Here is a 23,805-nt window from a genome sequence, read left to right as displayed (position 1 = left end):
CTCAAAAGCATCACCATATGAGATCCATTTATCAGGTTAGATGAGATGAACAATTATTCCAATATTAATAAAACACCAAACCTAGTCTAAATATTAAAAAGGCTGCCAAATATTCCAAAATTAAGGCCTTTAAATGAAATTAATCATATGAAAGTAGAAAGTAAACATGCACTGGCATCCTGCCATCTGTATCCACAGTCCAATGGAATCCGATTGCCTTCAGTTTTGTTCATCTGCTTTCGGCTTCACTGCATGACAAACTGTTATTGGCACAGCAATAACAAGGCCTTGGGGCAGTCTATGCTTGAGCCATATGTTTGGACAAGGAGACACTTGGGCTTTGAAAAATACTGTTAACGACAGCCTAGGCCCTAATCTAATGTAAAAGATGGCCTTGTATACAGAGAGATTTACACTGTTCAAAGCGATGATCTCAGTGCTAATGTTCACGTTGATTATATTCCCAATCGTTCAGCATTTATTGCAGTATATCATTTATTAACTGTAGATAATGTACAGAGAAGAAAAGGTGACATCAAATCAAATTACAGATTGCTTTATTTATATTTATCTTTATATGCTGTATTATGTTGAAAGATATAGATAAAATGTTTCATCCTAGACCGCTGAAGGATGGAGAATAACGCTCTTCATCTAACATCGGTACCTGCTTTTAAGACTGCAACCAGCCCAGAAGACATAGAACCACCCATTCATCCTACATCTCAGAACTACACTATGGTGTTTTTTTGTTTGAATGACATAATATTTTTTAGGAATAGGCAAATCAAAGCACATGATAAACCCAAGTATGCACAAATGAGGAATGAAATTAGAAAACAAGTTAATGAAGTAGATAATGTAAGACGACATCTGATGAATGGAACAGCTGTCTTTGATCACTGGCACCGCCGTTATCTGGTCATTATTTATTCTTCGAACCAGAGTGCAGACACAGAGAGCAGGGAGGAGGAGAGGGAGAACAGATGAAGATGTACAGAGAGACAGAATCTGCTTTAATTAGTGTGAACAAAGGCGCTGAGCAACTGTGAGGAAGATCGCAGTGGCACGGCTCCTAAGGAAGGATGGATGAGGAGAGGAGAGAAGAGGGGGGAAAAAAGCGAAGAGACGGAAGAATCAGGGAGGAGGTGTGGGTCAGGAAAGGGATCCTATAATTAACTAGGAACAGAGCAGAACTGTGCTGTCTGGGAATCCAGTGCTTCTCCACAACAGGAGGGGGGAGGCCACCTATTCATATCTGTCTTCTCTCATACTCCTATCTCTGCTGCCATAGGAGGAAGGAACACAGCCGCTCAACCTGTCTGCTCGACCAAAAACGACAGAACTGGTCAAACCCCCCACATCCCCGACGCAAAGCCTGTTCCCCGGCAGTAAGAGCAGCCCTAACAGCCTGGCTGGCAAGGGTGGTATCCCCAGCCCACTTGGAGGAGGCCTAGCCCGGGGCTCATCTCTGGGTAAGACCTCACAGTGAATTCACTTCAAAAACAAGACCTCGCACATCCACACAGATTCGCTCTGTTCAAACACACCCTCCAAGTATGAACTTACCACTACATCGCAAGGTTTTGGCATTTAATATCCTAAATAAATACCACTCCGAGGACGCTGAGTGAAGTTTTTTGGGAGCATGTTCTCTCAGATTAATTCTGATGTCGAAACTCTACTTTGCGCGCATGTGTGTGTCTATATAGATATCCTGTCCAGCCTAAACTCTACTGCGCTGTTCGGGGATCAGGACACAGTGATGAAGGCCATTCAAGAGGCTCGGAAAATGAGGGAGCAGATCCAGAGGGAACAGCTGCAACATCACCAGCAGGGCATGGAGGCAAAGCTGTCTGCCCTCAGCGCTGTGGGCCTTAACAACTGCAGAGTGGACAAGGTTAGGACCAATGCTTCCTCCTTTAAACAAAAAACAAGCTGCTGACCACATAGTCTTGCAGGTCTCCCCACAAGTAACGAAGGACGAAACTATTGAAGAAAGTGGAACATGGTGATTTTCATATAGCAGTAATTCTTAAGGCTAATATTTTTCTTTAATCCATGTCCAGAGTGGCCGTATTGATAAGAGCTGGCGTCGCCCCATGTGTTTACTCAAATTAGTACGAATATGTTAGTGGGTGTGTGTTTAGAGGGCTCGGCGTTGTTGATGTTGGTGTGAGGGCCGTGACAGGCCATGGCAGTGCCCGGTGTGGGTTAAGACGACTCTGAAGTTCCTGCCCAATTAAAGCAGACTTACAGCCCCTCTCTGTCCCCTGGTGCAGGATGGGGTTGCTTTGTACCAGGAGCACACACTCCCAGGGATTCCCTTTAAAAATATCTTCAATCAATGAGTCAATCAAGGAGAGAAAAAAGCTGTCCTCCTCTTCAGCACGATGCCATGTTGCCAGTTGGCTGTGAGGAGCAGGCAGGAACTGGGAGCGATGCTCATTAATATTTCAGCACCTGACACTTTAAACCAACAGCCTCAACTAGGTCAATGTATATGTAAAACAGTCAATGAATATCTATTTTGATTTCCCTCTAATTTGGTATTTGGAAGAGATCACTGTCTATGCAGGTGGCAATCAACTATGCCCTTGGTGAAGAAATAAGTCGGTGTGAGGCACAGAAGGAAGTGGAGCCTCCCTTGCACTTATCCTAGTGCCCAGAGTAAAACTGATCTCAACAATAATGAACCCGTATGAATGACTTCTTTGTGTCATTTTGGTGTCCACTAGAGTATAATTCTCCCCTGGCACACTTTCTTCATGAACTTCATCTTGACCAAAATCTACCTTTACACTTTCTTTGTGGAGTTACAGTACGAAACAGCATGTGAAGCTTTCAAGTTAGGTCTTCGACTCAGTCCCTGCCTCCCAACTAGGGTGAGCTTGTGGTCAACAAAGACACCAAATCTGTTACAACATGAAAGCAGTAACTGAACACTGTCTTTAAGAGCCATTTTCAACAGGCAGCGCACACCTACAACCTGCATTGTCCTCAGCAGGTAGAGCTTAACGCAAGCTCTTTTGGTCCCTGATTAGTCTTTTGTGGGATGGAGTTTTGTTTCCTCGGATGTTAAACCAATCATCTCAGAAGAATGCTTTGTTATGTTTGTTTTGGTTCTAAAAGGAAGAAAGAAATAACTGAAAATGCAGCTGTTGAGTAGATACACCCACTAACGTGAAGTAGCTGAATCCGTACAAAAGCGCCTTGCATTTGATTTTTATTGTCTTGTGTCCCGTTAAAGGCCGCTTTCAGTGAACTCACGTTTAACTCTGGCTCATGCAAATCACTGTGAGATACTGTCACCTCCACGATTCAGTGACACTGGTCCTATTAGGATGGTGTGAAATTAGAAGCATGCTTTATCAAGTCAGCTAAAAGAATTGCCCCCATCATCTTCATCCTTTGGCTGCAATAAAGAACAGTAGGTTATAATTCAGCCCTGAAATGAGAGGGAAGGTGAGAGAGTCTTTTGCTGATACAAGCCAACGGACTAGGAAGGTTTGAATGCCCGAGATAAAAGCTTTCACTTTGGTCAGTTTCAGAATATTAATATTTCAAGAAAGCGCCTCACCTGACATAAATATGGTGCAGTCTTTAATAGCTACCCTCCCAGTCTCTTGTTTGGAAGTTTATCATAGTGAGAGCGCACACCAAAAAGATTCTGGAAAGGCAGCATAAATGGGATTAAGGAGAGGTTAAGATCATCCAGTGTGGCTGTTAAAGGGGGATATTAAATATTGATTTATCCCACTGTAATGACCGGGCAGAGGAGTGAGTCTAAGTGCTGCTTACAGATGGATCAATTCATCTTTTCATACAAAGTGTGTCTGAACACTACAATGCATTCCTCCCTAACCTTTATCATGATGGCTTCCCCCCCCCACACACACGTTCCACCCCACCCAGGACATTGTACTAAAGGAACATGGTGTAGATCATGCATTTAACCCTAGGACATCTAAAAATATTCAACCTTTACAGGGCTGAATTTCCTTGCTTGTCTTTTATTTGCCTGTTTTTACTAGATTTCATCAGTACAATAAAACCTTTTACAATCCTTCTGCAATTTACCTTTGTAAAATATTTATCTGAAGGTATTATTGTCTGCAGAGGGCAATTACTTTGTTCCATTATTTACCATCTCCTCCTCACCAGGTGGAAGCTTTTACCTAGAATGCACCAGTGTGCCTACAGTCAAATACTGTACATCTGAATCCACTTTAGCCATTTGAATTGTTTCCTTCTATTATGCACTGTAGCTATAACTGGACAGGCTGTATTTCATGGCCACGGGTGAATAAATCCCATGAATCCATGTCTACATGTTTTCATGTAGATAGTACATTTACTGTAGATATTCAACCATGTTGCCATATTGTCATACAGTACAGTAGCATACAGTATTAGTCTGCAATATGATAAATGAAAGGTTAATTATATCAAATAATTCCACCCTTTATTCCCCCACTGTATTCAGACCATGTTTAATGGAATTAATCAGTCCATTTTTAAAGCTGCATTCAACGTGTATTCATCTGTCTTGTTGCTAAAAACTAGTCAGGTGTTGCCAAATGGCTGCAGTGCCAGCTCACATAATAGGTCCTACTAGACCTTGCTGCAACATCAATGGCATAATTGTCTGTAAACGAAAGACTTTAAGTATAAATTATTTTACATGGAAATCCCAGATAAATACAAGAGTGCATTATTTGTGTCAGCAGCTACCACAAAACAAACCGCCTAATAGCTTCCTGTTTCAAACCCCATCTGTAGTTAAATACACAGCAGCAGGTCCCCGACTCAAATTCACTCCAGTCAGAAGCGGCACAACAGAGATCAAAGCCAGCCACAGGTCACACACATGAAACATATTACGGATGTACAGTAGTTGTATCAGATTTTGGCCAGTAAGGATAAGCTGTGGCCCAAATCTGCAAGTTACTGGCCTAAGGCAATGAAACCTGTGTGCAGTGCTGCTTTATTCCGTCAGACGAAGCTTTTGGAGGTCGTGCGAGATAAAATATATTCCTCTGCTGACCCTAACTGGAATCAAAAGGTGAAAGGCCAGTGTATTAACCTATTGAACTGCCCTTTTCTGCCCCACAACACCACCTCTCCTCAGTATTGATGACTTCAATTGTCCATTTCCCGTATCCCAAAGCTCAGCCTGTAAATATTCAAATGGAGCTTACAGTGGTGCTCCACAAAATCCGGACTCCTAACCTATTGGTTATAGTGGTTTTACTGTTCCCTCCTGTGTATGTGTGTGTGTGTGTGCGTGTGATGCCAGGCCTCTATTCAGGCAAAGCCCTCACAAAGACTTTGAATATAATCTTGTCTGGTCTGCAGCCCTGGAAGCAATTTTCTACTCCTTTTCGACTGCTGTCTTGGAAATTGCAAAGCAAGGCATTTTGGCTGCAATGTAAATCCTTGGCATACAAGGGTTTGCCCATCCAAATTAGATTATGCTCAGCATCCAGACACTGGCTGTAGCCAGCAAGTGCTATTGTGAAGATTGCTTACATTAAGGCTTTGTCCAATTGTTCGTGTTTGCCAAATGTATAAAAATAATGTACGACTGTGGATAACGTGTGTGTGTGTGTATGTGTGTGTGTGTGGGCTCTTGTCCCAGGTCAGGTCTTTTGCTCTGTCTCGCTTCCCCCCTAGAAAGACATCAAGACTGCATCTTGGTGCGGCCATTCGGTGGAGGTAGCTCCATTATTTCTTAGAGTTGTAATTTTACATGGTGAATCTCTGGCCTGCAGCAGTTTCTCAGAAATGCTTCTGGCCACAGTGGCTAAGACCTGTGATGCTGCACTCACCACAAGGCACATACAACAAAGGAAGAGGGAAAGAATAGGCCACAAAGAACCATTTATAGTCCACAGTATTGTTGCGGTAGGAACATAATGGCTCCACTGTCCAACAAGTCCTGAGGTTTTGTCCGTATGTGAAAGGGGTTTTGGTAATGCTGCAGTTTCTAGTGTCCTGCTGTTTGCAACCTGGAGGGTTTGATAAGGCAGGAGGTTTTAGACCAACTTCACATTCCCTGGAGGGCCCAGAGAACAGTTCTGGATCACTGAGGACTGGAAACCCGTAAAAGTACATGATGTCAACACAAATGACCTCAGCAGTGCCGAGGAGAAGTTAACAACTGAAGCCCAAGTCAGAAAAGCGTGTCAGTGCTGAGAGGGTGATCATTACAGCACATCTGAGTCTAATTGTGACAAGACACTCATTCATGCTATTCCATTGTTACACAACATCCCAAAGTGACAAGAAATCCCCGTTTCCACTAAAGCCCTGACTTGATATTCCCTCTAAAAATATCTCCGCCTGAGTGATGATATCATTTTAATAGAAACAAACGATAAACATCAAACTGGCACAAGGCCCAGAGTGGGGGAGGTTCCCTTTCTTCCCAAGTTGAACCTCCTTACTTTAATTAAACGCCTTTCTCCTTTCCGTTTTAAACAAATGAGGTGATGCCCTGGCAACAGAAGTGGGGCCGGACTAGCTGGCCACCTCTGCTCTGTGAGACGCCGAGGACGTCTGCTACAGAACAGATGCCAGGCTTTTGTGGCTGCTACTGTTGATTTTGCTGCTGCCTGCATTAGCCTTAGCGCCGGAGAGCTCCGGGTAAAAAGAGAGCAACAGCCTGCATGAAAAGAACTGTGGGTTTACCGCATGGCTGGATGTACTTAACATTTAAACGGTTCAAAACTAGCAGAACTACTGGAAGCTGCACAGTTATAAATAGCAGCGCAACTGGTTTCAATGAAAAATACAAAACAGATGAGGTGCTGAGCTGCGAGGAGCTGCAGCCATGTCAAAGTGCAGTCTTTGTCTCCATCAGCATCAAGGCAGATTGTTGAGGGATTTAGTCTAAGACCCAGAAAGAAGACCCAGACTACTACAGACCCCATTGATGACTGATACGTGATACACAATCCCTGCATTGTGGTCAGAGAGCCACTGCCTTCAACTTGCCACATACCAGGTGTGTCACATAACCAGAGCCAGTTCAGCACATTATCAAGCATAAGTGGCTGTTTAGGGTCCCGCAGCTGTTAAAGGTTCCAATCATAAAGATTTTAACCATATGTGGTCATATGCTAAACGTTTTAGTTCTTTCCAATGTGAAGGAAACATGGATGGGATCTTACCAATAGTTTAAAGATCTCAGAAACTACAGCAGTTGCTGCTGTTGGATTTCACTAAAAGGCTAAACGTGTCATCTACCGTATCATGTGCATGATAGCCAGGAACAAAATCTGGCACGACTGCCAGCTGCCAGATTTGTCTTTGACAGTTATTGTTTTGGCATGCCAGCCTGTCACCTCCTCTAACTCTGGGCCCACATCGAATGTTTTACCTGCAATCATCAAAGCAAAACAATTCAGAAGAAAAAGGGCAATTGTTCCTGCCACTGGTAATTATGTGTTTAATGATTAATTCGAATGTAACAATCCTTTGTATGTAAATAAAACAGGCTCAACAGAGGAAAAGCACACGCACATCTGAGCTTTGTGAATGTTTATCGTTTAATTGGTTCAGTTAAGACCCTTTGACCAACAGCACAGTCCAGTCTTTATACACCACAAACAGACCAAACTACATCTCTTGTGGTATTAATTACTTATGAGAAATAAAAATTTGAACAACTTTCAGATTAAGACATGTTCGACCTCATGGGCAAGTCTGACCCGAGCATCAGAGCAGAGCTCAACACCTGGGCACTGATCTGCACCACAGTCTACCTTGCTACAGAGCATATTTCTCTTTCATCTGCATTTGAACAATCTCGGGCCATATGGCTTTGCTTATAGCCTGCAGCTATTTACAAAGGAGATGGTGAAGGAGTGTCAGGATTGGCAGCGTGTTGCCTAAATATAGGGCAGGAGTAGGCACAATGCACAGGGCTGTCCGCCACCCGCCTTTGCTCAGAATACACCCTGTGGGCAGAGCAGCAGGCCTCCGGCACATGTTCTGTGGCCGGCCAGATTAAAGCTCTCTTTACAGCACTGACAAGGGCTCGCCCAAGAAGTTCCACAGACTCTGCTATCTGCTCTCTTTCTACTCCTCTCGCTTCCTCAGTGACTCACCGCGCCACTGGAGTAGCGCCCGACTTCACTAGGCATTCAAGTGCAACCGGACAAAACGCATCTGTTACCGAACTTTAAAGACAAAGGGCCGAGCGGACAGGGAGATGACATTATTGTGGGTGGCAGCTTTCCACTACAGCTCCGAGTGCGCTGCTGTAATTTTAGTTGTGGGGTGGAGAGCTGCATGCTGAAGTCATTTGAGGGAGGCACCGGCTGCTCGCCAGCGGTCGCGGTCAGTGTGGGAGGGAATAATGTGCACTGTTACATCTTTTGTTTCCTGTCTCTTTATCTCTTGATTTGTTCTTTCGTTCCCCTTTATTTATGCCTTTCAGCTTCTCGGCAGGAATCATATTCGGTATATTTTGGCTTTCATAGATCTCTTGTTAATATATTTTTGAACCAGCCATTCACTGTGCTATGTCACTCACCCTCTGTTTTTCTGGCAGGAAGTGCAGCTTCCCTCGGTACTGCATGTCCTTTGCTACTTCTCTGTGTTAAAGTGATCAGTAAAAATTTAATGACACTATAAAATAATAAAAGTGCCATCAATTTACAGCACTTGATGCGTGGGCAGTAAAGAAGCATTAGTTCACTGAATATTTCCCAGCCCTAAAACAAAACCCTGATGCTGCGCAGATAATTTACGGCTGTAATTTCAACTATAATTTTAATTTGCAGAAATAAATTACTAAACTTATAACCAATAAGTATATTAAGCTCAGTATATAAAGTTTTATGGAAATTTGTGGTACCATATCGCACAGATATTAATTAGTATAGCCAACACAGCACTTAGAGTTCTATGCCCTATATTATAGTGTGTGCTGTATTGCACAAAACAATCCCTCCACTATCCTATCATCACTTCTATGAAGTGATGCTGCAGTCTCACACAGCTTTGTTCCCAGCTTTAGAACATACTCACTAATCGTTGGACTTTGTGCAATGGAGAAAGAAGTTCAGCACTGAGCTTGTTATTAATGAGATTCATTGATGGATGAGCTCTGTTCTCCCTCCTTCTTAGCCCAACATGATGCTTAATGATCATGAGTTTATAAAAGGTCTTGATTGATCAGGAGGGACCGACGGAGTGTAGATGAGAGATGAGATGACTACTTTATTACAGACATACAGCAGCCATGAACGCTGTGTCTTCCTGGTGGACTGTCCAAGTAGCATCTGAAGCGGCACCATTGGCCATGCAGCTCATCACACATCAGTCACTTTGTCATCGGGCTGCTAGCTTCTTTCATTAAGAGCAATAATGGAGCTGGGTGATGAATTCGCTTTAGTGTGAGCATGCATGCACACATGTGCATGTGTTTCTGGACACAGAGTGTGACACAGAGAGAGGCACCATACTCCATCTTCTCTTTACAAAGCCTCCTCTTGCCCAGCAGGGACCACCACATGTCATAATTAGAAAACACTTAAGTAAGCAAAGGGCCGTCAGATAGACAGGCTCTAATCACAGGCCATAAGCAGGTAGTGGTTAATTGTATATCAGAATCACTCAGCTGGCCATAAATAATTACTGCTCCTTCAAGTATGATGGCAAATTGCAGAGCTATTTCTATCTGTCTTGTAGTCCTTTCTTGTGAGGAATAGTTCTTGAATAAATAAAAGCATGAGGAAAATCAAAATACTGTGAAAGGTCTTAAATGGACTTTCATCTGTATTCTTCATCTTATCATCTTAAACCCTGAAAAAATCGTTATTCAAAAAAACACTTCCCATCATTTTATTTATTATTTCTACAAATGCACTGTAATTGTTGACAAGATGATTTTGCCGCAAATTAAGCAACAAGCAAAATTAGAGGCAGCTGTAAAAATAAACACTTTCACTTGCAATTGTTAGGTCTGCTTAATTTTAGCACCTTCTTTTGATAATGGGGAAACAACCTTCCCATGGGGGGAAAGTGACTGTGAAAAATGATTTACAAAAAAGGGGCTAAAGAATGAATGTGTTTGTGTGTGGCAGGACAGCACCTGCTTATGTGTCGAGACTGCATGTGAGAGGCATGTTTAGAGAAGAGGAAAAGCAGAGGTCAGTGCAGATACCATCTCCGGCAGAGGTTGAATGCTCACCCTGGAAGTAAAACAAATGCTTTTTTTTATCTGAATGGCGGCAACATTGCTGCTTTTACTGTCATCCCGGCAAAACCAAGCAGGGGAGAGATTAATTGTATCATGCAGAGTCAAAGTGTCCATCTCCTAGTTGCGTCTTTAGAGAGGAAGACAGCCTTCTGCTAATGCCCTGTGTATTCACTGAGGAAGTAGGTCATTCAACAATGGAGCCAGCAGTAGTCGGCACTCTCCCCTTGCATAATACATTAAGTGTAATGTGCAGCAACTATTGAGAGGCCCCCCGAAAGCTGTTATTTTATTCTGTAAATGCACACGGACATGGCATTTAATATTGTCATGGGCGCTGAATGACAGGGTTTCATTGTGCGTCAAGTACAACATGATGCCAAGTTTAATCTGAACACAAAGCGACATGACAAACGGGAAAACACGGTGTGTTCTCCAAAGCCTGAACTCTGAATAAATGATGTTCGCTGAGCTCTGGGCACTGCAGACAGGAAGAGAGGATGTAAGGAGAAGATTACAGAGGAAAATCTGAGCGCAGCAAAGAGGGCCATGGCCCCATTGTGTGCTTGGGATCACAAAGTATCCTTCTGTAAATCTATTTACAGCACCCCTGGCCCTCACTGTCTCTCTGCCTTCTGTCATCCATTATAGCAGCTGCTGAATAGAGAGATGAGAGAGGAAAAAGCTACATCTAGCTCATGTCAAAAGAGCAGCTTTTCAAAAGGACCTCCATTTATCAAAGACACTTTTTCCTTTTCAAAATTTCCGATCCCTGATGGGGTTATTTTTACAATTCTATCACCGTGAAAACACATATGTATGTGCTTGTACGTGCGCCTGACTGTTTTTATTTCCCTGTAGGAGAGGGCGCACTTTGAGAGCATTGGCCACCACCTTGGGAAGCTGGGTGAGGAAGGGAAGATGGGCCACAGAGTTATTGACCTCACCAGACAAGAGGATCTTGATGGTAAGGCCAAATACGAGTTTCTCTAATCACACATACAGTAAGTGTTATTGACCGCTGCTACACGTGCAAATATTCCCTCATATTCAATACTTTTCACTGAAACTTAGTGAGTTCTCTGCTAAAATGTTAAGTGGATTTACCATTGACTCTAAGCCTGTTCTATAGATTGAAAAGAACTTTTGAAGCCTGATAAAGGTGCAGCTTCACATCTCAGATCATTTGTGTGTGTGTGCGCGTGTGAGAGATGTGATGGTTTGGGTGGGAGCCGTTTGAAATGAGCCATGGCCCCAGCATTTTCACAGGTAGGTGAGTTGAGAACAAGGGTGCCTGAGGACAAAGTTGGCTTTTTTACAAGCTCGGCTCCCGTTGCCGTTGCGCTTGTAAATTCGAGTTGCACCAGTGTGACGAATCGTCATCTCCCTTTGTGGCACTGGCTCCTACACTGGAGCAAGGAGTAGCTCAGCGCGCCAATGTTTGCCCAACATAAATATTTGTGGCAGTTTCCATGGCACTTCAGAGCCAGAGCAAAGAGCAAAACGGTTTTCAACTCATCTTTGATGCCTCAAAAACACTCAAAGCAGAGGGATAGCTATTTCTCAGGACAATGTAACCCATCTACAACTTTAAAAAAAGCATCTCAGACACATTTCTCACTATTTTTGGAAAGAAATGCCCCTCTGTAATTGGTTCACACAGATTTTTATACGAAAATAAAAACTTCCCATAAATGTTTGTTTACCAGCTCTAAAGGAAATGTCTTTTAATCATGTTTCACATCACACCCAATCCTGGGGATGAGAATTAGAGGTATATTTAGTGGATTCATTGACATGTTTCCCATGTGAGCCGCAGCAGCAGATCCCATCCCACCCGTCTGACTCGTCGGACAGATGTGCTCAAGTGCTCGTTCTCCCAGTGGGAACCTTCCCTCTGTGGCTACTGTGAAGTTGGGACCAAAACAGAGAACACACCAGAACGGTTGTGTCCTTTTAAGTCCTGCTCACGGTCGAGGAAAAGGCTTGTGCCAGACGCCTCGCATCAGCGTTCCCAGTGGGCTATGGATTAGGAGCACACAGAGGTTAAAGGAGAGGAGAGGTCCTCTTCCCAGGGGGAAGCGACTGAGCCACCACTCAGATACAACACAGCTCAAACATGTCTGCGTGTCTCATGCGTTACCACCAGAAAAATATATTCGGTGGAATGAAGTGAAACTGGGTTTTATGCTGTAAACCACAACGTCACTTATGAAAACATGTTTACTTTGAAATGCTCCATGTGAAATTTCTCTTCCTTGGACTAACGGAGGCTTGGCTTTGACAGGTTTGTGATGACTGTTTGACTGTCTAGTCCCACCAAGTCAGGGACTAGACAGACTAAGTGATTTTAACCTGCAAATACCCAATAAACATCATTGAATTTTATACCTTAAAACATAACTGTAATTACTTCTGGTACAATAAAGAGGAAACTGTTTTTGAATCTTTTTAGCATTTTAAAGCATATTTCCTCTTTAGTTCAAATAGTTCAGTGTTTCCTAAAAAGGAAAATTACTGGGTGGACCCCCTACCCTGACATAGGGTGTGAAAGCCCCCGGTGTTTAGCAGAACAGAGCAGCCGCATTGAGCAGGCCCAGTGTACAGCAGTCTTCTTTCATCACAGCAGTTCACAGAAAGCTTTAGGTTGTTTAAGCTAATATTTGCAGAGCATGCAGCAACCAAAGGCCTAAAGACGGAGACTAGGAAAAGAAGTGGCACAGAAATGGAAACAGATAGGACTTCCTTCATTTTAATAAGCCATGAGCCAGACGCAGCCCTACCACAAAGTAGAGATTTTTAGTTCTGATGAAAAGATCACTAAATAGCACAATGTCCTCTGCCAAGCCAGGTGTTTTGTTCATCCACATATGGCACTATGGGGTTTCTATACAGTTGATGTGTTTGTCTTGGCCACCTCATTCAATGTGGGTCCACAGAGAACAAAGACGTTGTTGAGAGATGTGTGGAGGCAGGAAAATGTTCTGTCTGCCCACCGTTATGAGGGGACGAAACTTCAGCTAAGCAGCGTCTAATGCGTCGGCATGGATGCGTCGCTACAGATCACTGTTGGTTTTCTTTACGTCCAGAGCACAGAGCTGTTTGATTGAACAGAGGTTTTTCTTGTTGTTCTTCCTGCGCTGCGAGGCCGTGGGAATCAACCCCTGGCTTTTATCGCTCAGGACTTTCCCTTAGAGAGGACTTAAACGAGGAGGTCGAGACTTTGCGATTTATCAAATCACAACAACAATAGCCCAACAGGTCAACACAATCAATAAGCAACTTCTCTTTTGAAGTTGGTAAAATTAGACGTCACGTTTGCGCCCACACGTCTGGTTTTGTCGTGAAAGATTAGACTCCACTTTAGAGCTAAACGCACAAGAGAGGGGATAGAGCAGACAACAACAGCCTGCATGTTGGAACAGGTTGGCTGCTTGTTCCCAAGTTCCTACACGCATGCACTTGGACTTAGAAAACTCAAATTATCCTTAATGAAAAAGAAAGGAGTGACATGTTATTAAGGGATTTAGATCACTTGTAATTTGTAATGGTTTAACTAGAATGCTGGGAGTTCAGGCTTGAGCAGGGACACCGAGCGCCGTGTACTGTCTATCCCTGTTCCTTAATCTAGCCTGATCCTGCTCCGAGGGAGAGGCTCCATTGTCAGCAGTAAATACCTACAGTCAGAGGTGTTAGATTTGATCCCAACAGGGAGGGTTTGGCAGGTTTGCGTGATTGTTGCCTGCTCACTGAGGTTCATCCTCTTGAGCGGATTCCTTGGTGACATTATGTGTCTGCTCACAGAACAAAGATGAGTAGAGGAGGGGAGCAGGGGTGAGGAGAGGGGACGGAGGGGCACTGCTAGCCTCTGGCTGGGTGCATCGAGTCTGAACCTGCAGATCACAGGTGCGATAGATGTTTGGGCCTCACTGCATTCCCTCGGTTTCTCTCGCTTTTTTCCTCAGTTCTTCATTTTTACTGTCCTCTTTTTTTTTTCATTCCCCTCAACACGCACACCCGCAGACATGCACGTACACATGCGCAGGCATTCTTTCTCACTGTAATTCATGCTGCTCATCTGCAGTGTTTCCAGGAGAGACAAATTAAAAGGGGATTCATATCACTCTGTCACACTTGAGCTGCGGGCCTCATGAATCACAATAAATTCTATTAAGCAGCACTCCCTCTGGTTCGCCCGCTCCCCAGTCACCACCCAGGGGGGCTGCTCCTGTCACTGCTAAACATCTGTGTTTATTTACACAATCACACACCTAACTAAGTGATTCCTAAATGTCCTGCTTCTCGTAGAAAAAAAAAACTGGTTATTGCTCATTTGTAAAATGTTGGAGCATTGTCAAGGTTTTTAAAGCAAAGGAAAACAAACAGCCAACGATGCTGCAAGAAGAATGAATGTTGCTGGTTCTAGGAGTTTGGTCAGGATGCCTCTTATAAACCCTTATACCCACTACCTGCATGTGTGTGTGTGTGTGTTATTCATTCATGTTTATATGACTGCTCTCAGCTGGAAGCACACTTTACACACCGGGGACCAAAGCATCAGCCGTATTTGTGTGATGCAATGCTAGTGTTCATTTCGCCTGCTTTCTGTATCATCAGACTGCACAGACAGACACTTTGCCATGTGCCAATGCCTCATCTGGCTTCCCTCCACTGATCCAAATCACGTAGCTGGTTTCCTGGCTAACTACGGATGTGGCACTAGCTGATGGCAGGCGGCTGTTTTGTCCCCCTCCCCGTAAGAAGCTCACCTCTGCCCGTATGCATGCACACCAGTATATAAATTGCTGAATCAGTGTCAGTGATAGAGTAATGGCACGAGAAGCGTCGTAAATTACAGCAAGCGATCCCGGGGCGCAGACACTGGCTGTCGTGTCTGAGTGAGCGCTGCGCTCCTGAGCTAATGAATACCTTCATCTGGCCCCGGCAGTCAGCAGATTGCCCCGCGTTGATGGATACTGTCAGCCCTCCGCCACACCACATTTCATTGCACAATAAACATGGTTGTCAAAACCAAACAAAGTGAAATCAATTCATCCTGTATAGTGAGTGCATGCTAAATGAAATTAACGTACTGTGGGGTTCGGGGGCAGCAAATGTAGTGTATTATTTGTGAATTCCTTACGGCTTTAGGGCATGTAGCACTCTGGCTGACAAAAGCAAACATCATAAGATTAGAAGGTTTTCAAACACCTTTTAAATTGTTTTGTGCATGTTGTAAATCTAAGTATGCCCAGTATATTTATATGCATTGTTTTAGTTGATGTATTATTGAAAGCTGTTTCTACTTTTCTGTGTGTATATTTGTAAATGAAAGATAGAGCAAGTACAGTACAGTACAATTACAACCACATCAAATCTAGTAAAGGACATAAAGATCTGTGGTATTGGTAGTAGCTTCCAGGTTTTACCAGTACTTACAGTACTGTGAGTGAAGCTGAGAAATTGAACTTTTACCAACCTGTGACAATAGCTACTCTTTAGCCAGCTAAAGAGTGTGCGTGCGTGCGTGCGTGCGTGCGTGCGTGCGTGCGTGCGTGCGTCACTTTCTACCGACCTCCCAGATAAAGGCAAGCCTCTGTACTGTAGCTCAAACTGTAAATGTGAGCTGGTAAAAATCGATTTGTCATCTTTGTACTCTACACGGTTTCCTAGCGGGAAGCTGGACCTCAAGTATTGTGAAATCTTTCATTGTACCCCAGTATCTAGAATTGGTGGTGTCTGCTTAATGGCTATTCAGTACTTGTCTCCTGTGATAGTTCTGAAAGGAAGAAATGCTCTTCTGGGGTGAATACACTGCAACACTTCAAGTGAGTTCAGTGGTTTCTGTAGATATAAGAAAGGAAGGCATCTGCACAGACCTCTTTTACTCATTAAGAGTTTGATTTTGTTTATCAGCTGAAATAATAATAGAAATCAAACCCCAGGTAACATGTGCCAAGGCTTCTAGTGGAAGGGTCTAATGAGAAGGCTTCACATGTGGATGATGAAATATGCATGAGTCATCCCAAGCTTTCTTTTCCAGATTTGAGATCATTAAAGATGTATCGTAGCATATGGAAGGCTTTTTTTTGTCTTATTTTTCAAGCCTTGTTTATCAACATGTTTTTGTTTGTTTAAATATTCATACCGCTTTTATTTAATTCTTTCACATCTTACATATAAAAGGAAGCAAATGCGCATGCAAACAGAAATCATTATCAGTCTGATGTACAGTTTAATACTGAGAGAAACTCTCTTATGCTGATTGTGAATGCCCTGATTGAGAAACAGCACTTGGAGAATCAGCACACGCTCCCATTGCAAATGTGTGTCTGGTTTGTTTGTTTGTGTGTGCGCTTGAAGGCGAGTGAAATGGGGAAAGCGGTAGAACGCAGCTCAGGCTTTTTTTGTACATGTGTGTGTTGAATGAATCTTTATTAGGTTGTGCCAGAGTCTGAGCTTCTTTGGACAAGTTTATTTATTAATGTATCTATTTAATTAATTTTACACACAGCGTCACGTCCTTTATTTGTAGTAGAAACGCTGCCTACTGATTCAGGCTTCATCCAGATGCTTAGTGCTGAACCTATAATGGGGGGGGTAGAAGCGCAGTTGAGAGTTTACTAAGTACTCAAGTGCTTTTTCAGAGCACAGTTAAAGAGTGAAGCTCCCCAGTCACTTTTATAGCACATAAAACATAAGCTTGTCAAGTGAGGTTCCCTGTTCAATAGAAAGGCAAGTTCTCTCTACAAGAGTCCGGAGCCTTACTCTGCTCAGAATCTGGTGATGACAGTAGTGATGACAGTAGATGGAGGAGAGTTTGAACACGGCTCGTCATTTAATCAATGTCCTGCCTCGCTCTCTCCTCTTGTTCCTACTCTGGCAATTCCAGGGTCCAGGGAAGTCAATGGCTCTGCAGATAAACCCCAACCATATTATTGTTGGCCAACAGGAGGCGCTGGATCCGCTGAAGCCAGAGTTTTCAGAGAGTCCAGAGGAAGGAACAATAATGAGCCCCACATTAAAAGACCAATGAATGCATTCATGGTGTGGGCCAAAGATGAGCGGCGCAAGATTCTACAGGCTTTCCCCGACATGCACAACTCCAACATAAGCAAGATTTTGGGTAAGTCCTTCCACAGCAAACCTAATCAATGAAAACACTTAGCCAGTACCGCTTGCTCTTCACCATGGTTTCCATTGCTACGCTTAGTTACTGTAGGTACTATGTGTGCTATTACTGACAGAAGAATCTCCTGTGTTGTGCAGGTTCTCGATGGAAGTCTATGTCTAACCAGGACAAGCAACCCTACTACGAGGAGCAGGCTCGTCTGAGTAAGCTCCACCTAGAGAAGTACCCAAACTACAAGTACAAGCCACGGCCTAAGAGGACCTGCATTATCGATGGAAAAAAGCTCCGCATTGGGGAATACAAGCAGATGATGCGTTCACGGCGACAAGAGATGAGGCAATTCTTCACTGTGGGGTAGGTGCACAGTCCCACACTGACACACTGACAGTGAGTTTTGTACTTGTAATACAAGTATTACAAGTGCCGAGTGAACCACTAGTGTATTGGTTTAAAGTTAAATTCCCAACATGGCTATTATCAGTCATTTTCAATGCCTGTGATTTAATCATTTTAGACAATAGCAGTCTGCAAATGGAGCATGAAGTGCAGACATTATTATAGGATATAAACTGTAAGTATAGACATACAGAGGCCTGGAGGGCTGGAGTTTGAATCTTAACGCTTTAATTTACTGTGTGGTTAGCAGGAGAACCCCCTTTCCAGGTGTTCCCACGTCACTCATAAGCGCCACTGCCTGGAGTATCAATCATCCAGCGCAACAGCAGACAAGAACAGTACTGACAACGTATTGGCTTTATGTCACCAATAAACTGGGCAGTGATTCTGAAAGGCTCGAAACAGAAGCTGTCAAGAGAACTGGTCTTTTCCCCAATCATTTTCACAGAGATGGAGGCTTAAAGCTGAATTCTTTGCTATGGGAAACCTCTAATTCAAACAACTTAGTTTAAACTACCCTAAGCAGTGCTTGCTTTTCCAAGTTTTTTGTTTTTTTTGTGTTCTCTGTTGATTGTGAAGATGAAATTTTAATCTAATTAACATGCAATTAATAAGAAATGTGTCCCTTTCTACCACATCCAGACAGCCACCACAGATCCCCATCACCACCAGCGCCAGTATGGTCTATCCTGGGGCCATCTCCATGGCCACCACCACACCCTCACCTCAGATGACATCAGAGTGCTCGAGTGCCTCAGCGAGTCCTGAGCCATCCATTCCTGTCATCCAGAGCACCTATAACATGAAGCTAGAGCCCAACGCCATGGCGAACAACAGTGAACCAGTCAATGGCGAGGATGAGATGGACATGTACGAAGATTTCGAGGATGAGCCTAAATCAGACTATAGTAGTGAAAATGACACACAAGAGCCAGTCAGCGCCAACTGAGAGCTGCAACACTCGTAGAGGACGATGCGCAGTGGGCTAGTGTGATGTGAAGGGGAGAGATCAAAAGAAAACAAAAACTGCACCACAAACGTTTAAAAAAGTAAAAACAAAAAACGATTTATCATCTAGGAGTCAGCATGCAGATGTGGCTTTATCAGAGTCAAAAGCTATTTGGTCTTAAGTGTTTCTTCAAGTGTGTGAAGCAGTTTGGTTGTGGTAATTTAGAGGGTTTTTTTTAATCATTGTTTATTTTTTTCATCATGATCATGGACATTTACAGAGAGGTTGTTGCCTAGAACAAAAAACAGAACTTGAAATGGAACATTTGATACAAACCTATAATTCTTATAATAATTTACCTTGTTTTCCTCTACAATTAGAAGATTTTGATATTTTACATAACTGTTCAAGATGGGAATAATATTCTCACTCAGGTATAGTGTGCCAGCCAACAGCTTGTGAATGTTTGAAATCAAGAGAAAAATATTATCAGTACAAAAGATCTCAAAATTCACACGGAGCGATTACACCTTGTTACAGAGGGAAAATGTTTATTATTATTATTATTATTATTATTTGGAGTGTTATTACGCAAAATTTAGTGCAGAAGTGCCAAACATTTTAAGTTGTTTCTAAGATCTGTAAAATCTTTTGGGAGAGGCTTCATGAGTCTTAGACAATCTCTTGATCTCTTAATGCATCTTCATTATCCAGTCTTTTTTTAATTTACCCTAACAGAATAAACAAATGAAACTCAGGAACTTTGAGGCAGCAGACTCTGCAGGAGGTTATAGTATGTGACATATCTGGATGGTAGCTTGTGACGCTAGCTGTTCTCCAGGGAGCTTAATGCAGTGATCATCAATGAAACTGGCCGGCCGTGGCATCGTTCACTCATTTCCAGCTCTGCAACCCAGTCGGACTCACCAAGGTCTTAATCAGAGTGATTGTAATCAGGCCAGAATGCTAAAGGGCCAAAGGCCTCCAATCTGTGGGATTGGAACTGCAGCGAAAGGCAGCTTTTGGGGCATTACAATCTTAAATTGATGTTGTACAATGTGTAGCTACTACAGTACATTCTGTTAAACGCTTTAGCCACATTTGGACGGCAAGTTTAAAGTCTTAGGTCTTAGAACTTCATTTTTTTCCAATCTTAATTCTTTTTATACATTGTAAATCTTAAACAGACACTAAGAAGTCTTAAAGCAGAGCACGGCCACTGGGTTGATGCCATGAGTTGATTACTGTAGGAGTCTTAAAGTAGTGACAGCTCATGGGGAAACAGAACAGGCCATGTTTGTTTCTTAACAGGACAACAATAAAGGAGGGGGCAAAAACTATCATGTCAGCTAAACAGTGCACAATATGTGACCTTCTAGAGATGGCAGCTAGACAGAGTCCCTCTAGTGGCCTTGACGCTGCCACTCAGCAGAAGGTCTAAGAGGCTCCCTCCCTGCTATGACCTGCTCTGACCCCTGCCCATGGTAACCTCAGCACCCAGGGGGCACCATCTGGCTCAGAGAAGGAGGCAACACCAGGGACGGATGGGAAACAATAAAAATGGGGTGTGCATCCCTCATTGTGCTCTCCATCAAAGTGCTGGAAGTAAGGCCTCAACAGGGCTCCCACCCTGGCCCAATCACCAGGCACTGGCGAGCAGATGGAACAAGTACATCAAGCTGTGGGGGATTATTAAAATGACTGAAGACTGGGTATCATCTCAAATGCAACATTATTAATGCATGAGTCCAGCTATTCCCCTCCCTTGCCCTTGAACCTGATCATTTCAGAAAGACTACATTGATTTTTGAATGATCTGAATGGCTGGTCACTGTATTTAACTGGTCAAGATCCCCACTGCTGGTCACTGCATTGTTCCCCTGGCACTAATTGGTACCGATGGCTCTTTATATCTCTTTAGCATCTTCTGTATTCTGTCAATATCCATATAGTGCTGGCTTGCAATGTTTCTACTTTTTGGAAGGATTAAAATTAAGTTTTGTAGTATTTTAACCACCTCATCAATAATTACTATTTTTTCCTTCATCATATTTTCTACATTGTTCTGATTTTGTAGAACAAAACATTTCAAGGATGCTCTCCTATGAACAAGCCCTAAAGAATTTCTCTCAGAGTCAACCTGTTTGGTATTTTAAAGCTGTTTGCTCCTGTTTGCTGGCAGTTAGATTAATTTGTATGTGACTGTAAATATTTTCATGACCACGCCACACTGGTTGAGTTGGCTGGTAGTTAAAAAGGACTCTTCACAGGACTGAAACTTGACTGTGCTTATTTAGCAACTTGACTGTGCTTATATAGCAAAAAAGAAAAAAAATACAAGAACTCATGAGGAGATGTTTCATAAGTGTTATAAGCACTGGATATAAATTGTATTTTTATCAATTCTGATTAATGTGAAGCTGCCTGAGGATAAACACCATGAATGAAAAAAAATTCCCCAGTTGGACTCAAGTGGGTTTGCTCTCACAGTTGCCAGGTTTGAGTCTTTTTTGTGTGTTTTTTTTTTTTGTTTATTTATGCAAAGACACATGTGATGAATGAACACGTTCTTTAAGCTTCAGGGGCTGCCAAAGGGAGAGACTCAGCACAAGAAAGTGAGCAGAAAACTCAACAGCAGGCTCAGTTAGCCGTGTAACATCAGACTTCAGTGCATTGTATATTGTATTTGAAAGTGTAGAGTATTCACGTATTATATTTATTATTAGCCACTGCAGGCTCTAAATTTCTCAGTAAAAACAACATGGACAATCAGATGAACAAAATAAACAATAACATTGGACCTAAACTGGTTTTCAACAAATTCACCATCTCATTTAGATTTTAAATGTAAATAAAACATAGTAAATATATTTTTGTTCATTAGTGAAGTATAAGTTATGTTTAATGTGTTTTTTTTCTTTCTTTGTTTTAAATTCATGTTTCATGTCGTTTAACCTGACAAGTCACTGTACCTCATGTAGATGCTGTTTTGTTTCTGCTTATTGGAAGAGAACACCTGACAAATAGAGAAGCGCCTCACTCGTGTTTCAATCATTTTCTCTGGACTGTTCAAAGAACCAATCAAACATTTCAAGTATGGTACTAATTTAAACAACAAGCACTTGCTGTAAAGAAATTACTCAATTTGCTTTCCATTACGATACAATCTACGTGTTATGCTGTACATCCTTTCGTGTTTTATGTTTATTGCAACAGGAGAAACTAGAAAATTTACGTCATCATCATAAAAGACACTTATGAGTCACAATAATCAAACACAAGTGATGTTAATAGATTTCTTTTTAAGTGGGAGCGTGCAAATATTGTTTTAATGTGGAAAACTGCACATTGTGCATTTCAGATAATTGTCTCCTTGCCATCTTTTTATATGTTGCTGATTTTTTAATGAACATGTTCACAACTATCCAGCCATCTGCAAATGTAGCCCTCACAATTGTTTTCTTAATCCACCTGTTAGATATGCAAATGGTTTGAATGAACTGAAGACAAATGCTTGTATGCTGTTTCATCATTAATTACTGTAATTTGATTTTTTTCCTGTCTCAACTTTGTGATGTATATGGTGGGAATGTTCTCTGTGTTAATTTAATCAGCACAATTCACTGACATGCTGGACTGAAATGCTAGCTGCTGTTCAGAAGTGTAAACTTTGTTGTTCAGGGCAACATTTAGTTGTCTTTGGTACTTTGCTTTTTAGACTTGTCTCTCAAGCAACACTGTGTGTGGCTCTTCTATCACTGGAGCCGTTGTTTTGAATCGCTGGCAGCCTGATACAGTTTTCTGCGTAGAACTCTTTTTTTTTTTGTTTTAAATCCCTGGCAGGTACCTAGGCCTATGGCAAGTATTGTTCGGGTGTTATTAGAGAAAATGAAATACATAGTGTCTGTTGCTGCTTTAAAAAGGTTTATGTCTGAATATGTAAATAGTTTATCATAATATCTTGTACAGTCCAATGTAAAGTTTTTAATTCAACTTAAAATATGTTGCCATCACATTTGTGTTCACATTCTTCTTTATACAGTACAAAAGATCAATTATTTGCTAGGGGTATTATTGTTAAAAAAAAGGAAAAAAAAGAAAATTTTACTAATTTTGATTATGTTTGTTTTGTTTTGTTTTGCTTGGCTTCAAAGTGTACACCAGCAAGTCTTTGGTTTCCATGTGCAGTATTGACGTGAGGTAAACTTAAGGTGAATAACTTTACCGTGGTGTGTGTGGAGAGCATTCTCTTCAGCTTTGGTAGTATTAATACACTATATCAAGTAAAAACAAACCAATGAGAGAGACATTTGTGTGTGTCTGTGCACCACAGAAATGTGTATACTGTATATGATTAAATTTTCCCCACAGGATCAGTTCTGGCATATTATAATGGAACATCATTTTCTGTATGTCTCAGTCCATTGTAACAATGCAGCAATGGGTTGAATAACTGCCTGTTTAAGCTCATTTACCTCAAGAATTTCTTCCCTTTCTGTAAAAGAGACAGAAATTGTGTTACAGAAAGCTTCTCACATCACTCCATCTTTTGTACTGCTGTTGACACTTACAAATTAAAGAGACCTTTTGTTTTAAAACCTGAGCAATCGATTGTCATTGTGTACACATTCAGTCCACATTATTACTTTACATTTGCAGGCATTTGCCAGATAATAAATAGAGGCTTTGGAAACTGAGTGTAGATGTATTTAAAGTCTACAGTATGTTGAGATAATTAACTACTAGAAAAACCTAAAGTGTTTTAAAAACTCAACTTGGTAATAATGAAACTACATTTTCCAATTTGTACAACAAATTAGTGTTTTACATAAACATACAGCGGAACATAAACTATAAATAATAAAGTTAATCTTCTGTGGCAAGTTGATGCAGCTCAAATGCCTGGTTTTGAGCATGGACATTTGGTTTGAGACACAATGACAGCGACTGTCTGAGTCGTCTGACTGTACACGATGGTGAGGGTCTGCAAAGGTTCATTTCAAATCTCTTCGTCACCATACACACCCTTTCTCCTGCCATATGCTCACTGTACTGTGCTGCAGCCAGAGAGCTGCCTGTGCATTGGGAATGTGCTCCCCTCATTACACGTTAACATGC

The 23,805-nt window shown here is 42.2% G+C and overlaps 1 protein-coding gene across 15 annotated transcripts in view; it reads left to right on the top strand.

Annotated features, from left to right (window-relative positions):
* The window catches only part of sox6 (SRY-box transcription factor 6), a 118,373-nt gene extending 95,083 nt beyond the window's left edge, over positions 1–23,290 (top strand). For 13 of the 15 annotated variants that reach the window (XM_041069941.2, XM_029143384.3, XM_055507249.1 and 10 more), the window contains 6 exons: positions 1,295–1,475; positions 1,713–1,900; positions 11,072–11,177; positions 17,103–17,336; positions 17,480–17,696; positions 18,381–23,290. In XM_041069941.2, coding sequence (XP_040925875.1) covers positions 1,295–1,475; positions 1,713–1,900; positions 11,072–11,177; positions 17,103–17,336; positions 17,480–17,696; positions 18,381–18,687 — 1,233 coding nt within the window. In that variant the 3' untranslated portion in view covers positions 18,688–23,290. The remainder of the gene's footprint in view (positions 1–1,294; positions 1,476–1,712; positions 1,901–11,071; positions 11,178–17,102; positions 17,337–17,479; positions 17,697–18,380) is intronic. The other 2 variants (XM_029143393.3, XM_029143394.3) reach the window with 1 other exon arrangement.
* The last annotated feature ends 515 nt before the right edge of the window (positions 23,291–23,805 follow it).

Source organism: Betta splendens, chromosome 3 (assembly GCF_900634795.4).
Source record: "Betta splendens chromosome 3, fBetSpl5.4, whole genome shotgun sequence".
NCBI classification, from domain to species: domain Eukaryota; kingdom Metazoa; phylum Chordata; class Actinopteri; order Anabantiformes; family Osphronemidae; genus Betta; species Betta splendens.
This window is presented reverse-complemented; position numbering and strand designations above follow the sequence as displayed.